Source organism: Colletotrichum abscissum (assembly GCF_030869225.1).
Source record: "Colletotrichum abscissum strain IMI 504890 chromosome Unknown Scaffold_449.1, whole genome shotgun sequence".
In the NCBI taxonomy this organism is placed as follows: domain Eukaryota; kingdom Fungi; phylum Ascomycota; class Sordariomycetes; order Glomerellales; family Glomerellaceae; genus Colletotrichum; species Colletotrichum abscissum.
This window is the reverse complement of record NW_026850375.1, coordinates 1-1,323: the sequence shown is the minus strand read 5'-3', so window position 1 is coordinate 1,323 and position 1,323 is coordinate 1. Positions and strand designations below refer to the sequence as shown.

Genomic DNA, 1,323 nt, shown 5'->3' with positions numbered 1-1,323 from the left:
CTAGGAGAGGCTGGGACGAGCAGTGTGCAGCCATCCTGGCCGAGACGAAGCGACTCCGCCGCGACCACAGCGAGCGACAGACAGAGGAGAGCTGGGAGGCATACAGAACAGCACGCAACAGGAAAGGCCGCATCATAAAGAAAGCTCTCCAACAAGCACATCGCGAAGCAGTCGAAATAGCGGCTGAGTCACCTAGATCGCTGTGGAAGATCGCCAAATGGGCCCGGAACAGACAGAGCCAGCCGCCGACCGTTACGCCGGAAATCAAGAAACCCAACAAGTCTCAGGTCGCCACAACGCCTGAGGAGAAAGCAGCACTCTTCAAAGAGACCTTCTTCCCCCCGCCGCCAGAGGCAAATCTCGAAGACATCGACAACGCATCGTACAGCAACCAGATCGGCCTGCCGCCAGTATCAGAAAGCGAAGTAGAAGACGCCATCCAGGAAGCAGCACCGCTGAAGGCCCCGGGCCCCGACGGCGTCACGAACCTGGCACTTCAAGTGGCGAGACCTTGGATCACGCCACATCTCGTCCGCATACTCAACCAGAGCCTCCGACTAGGATATTGTCCACAACACTTCAGAAAGTCCACCACGGTGGTACTCAGGAAGCCAGGCAAAGACAACTACACAGTGCCCAAAGCATACAGGCCTATAGCCCTCCTCAACATGGTGGGCAAGATCATGGATGCCGTCATAGCGAGGAGACTAAGCTACCTTGCCGAAACACACGGATTGCTGCCAGATAGCCACATGGGCGGGAGAAGACGTCGGTCGACGGAACACGCACTGGACCAAATCGTGGATAGGATATACGAAGCCTGGGGTTCAGGACAGGGAATGGTAGCAAGCCTACTTCTCCTGGACGTGTCAGGCGCCTTCGATAACGTTTCGCACCGCCGAATCCTGCACAACCTGCGGAAGAGGCGGATCGACGAAGCGACGGTGCGTTGGGTTGCCAGTTTCCTTGGATGCCGAGAGACGGACATCCACGTGGACGGATTCCGATCCGAGACCTACAGACTCGACACCGGCATCCCACAAGGGTCGCCCCTTTCGCCGATACTCTACCTCTTCTACAATGCGGATCTCTTGGACAGCTGCAATGAGACCGGAGACATGATCGCCACCGGCTTCATCGACGACGTAGCGATCCTTGCCGTGGGAGACAGCACGGAGGAAACCTGCCAGAAGCTCCAAGAAGCGCTTCGGAAAGCCGAGACGTGGGCTCTCACTCACGCGTCCGTCTTCGCGCCCGAAAAGTTCCAGCTTACCCACTTCACACGAGCAAAAACCAGAATCGACACAGACAAAACACTCCACA

At 57.2% G+C, this 1,323-nt stretch overlaps 1 protein-coding gene across 1 annotated transcript; it reads left to right on the top strand.

The window, feature by feature from the left end:
- Positions 1 to 11: 11 nt before the first annotated feature.
- Positions 12 to 1,259, top strand: CABS01_17192 (zinc knuckle; the record flags this gene model as incomplete). The annotated part of the gene is made up of 1 exon (XM_060550519.1): positions 12 to 1,259. A coding segment is annotated over one exon (1,248 nt), but the record flags the coding sequence as incomplete, so codon positions are not given.
- Positions 1,260 to 1,323: the final 64 nt, after the last annotated feature.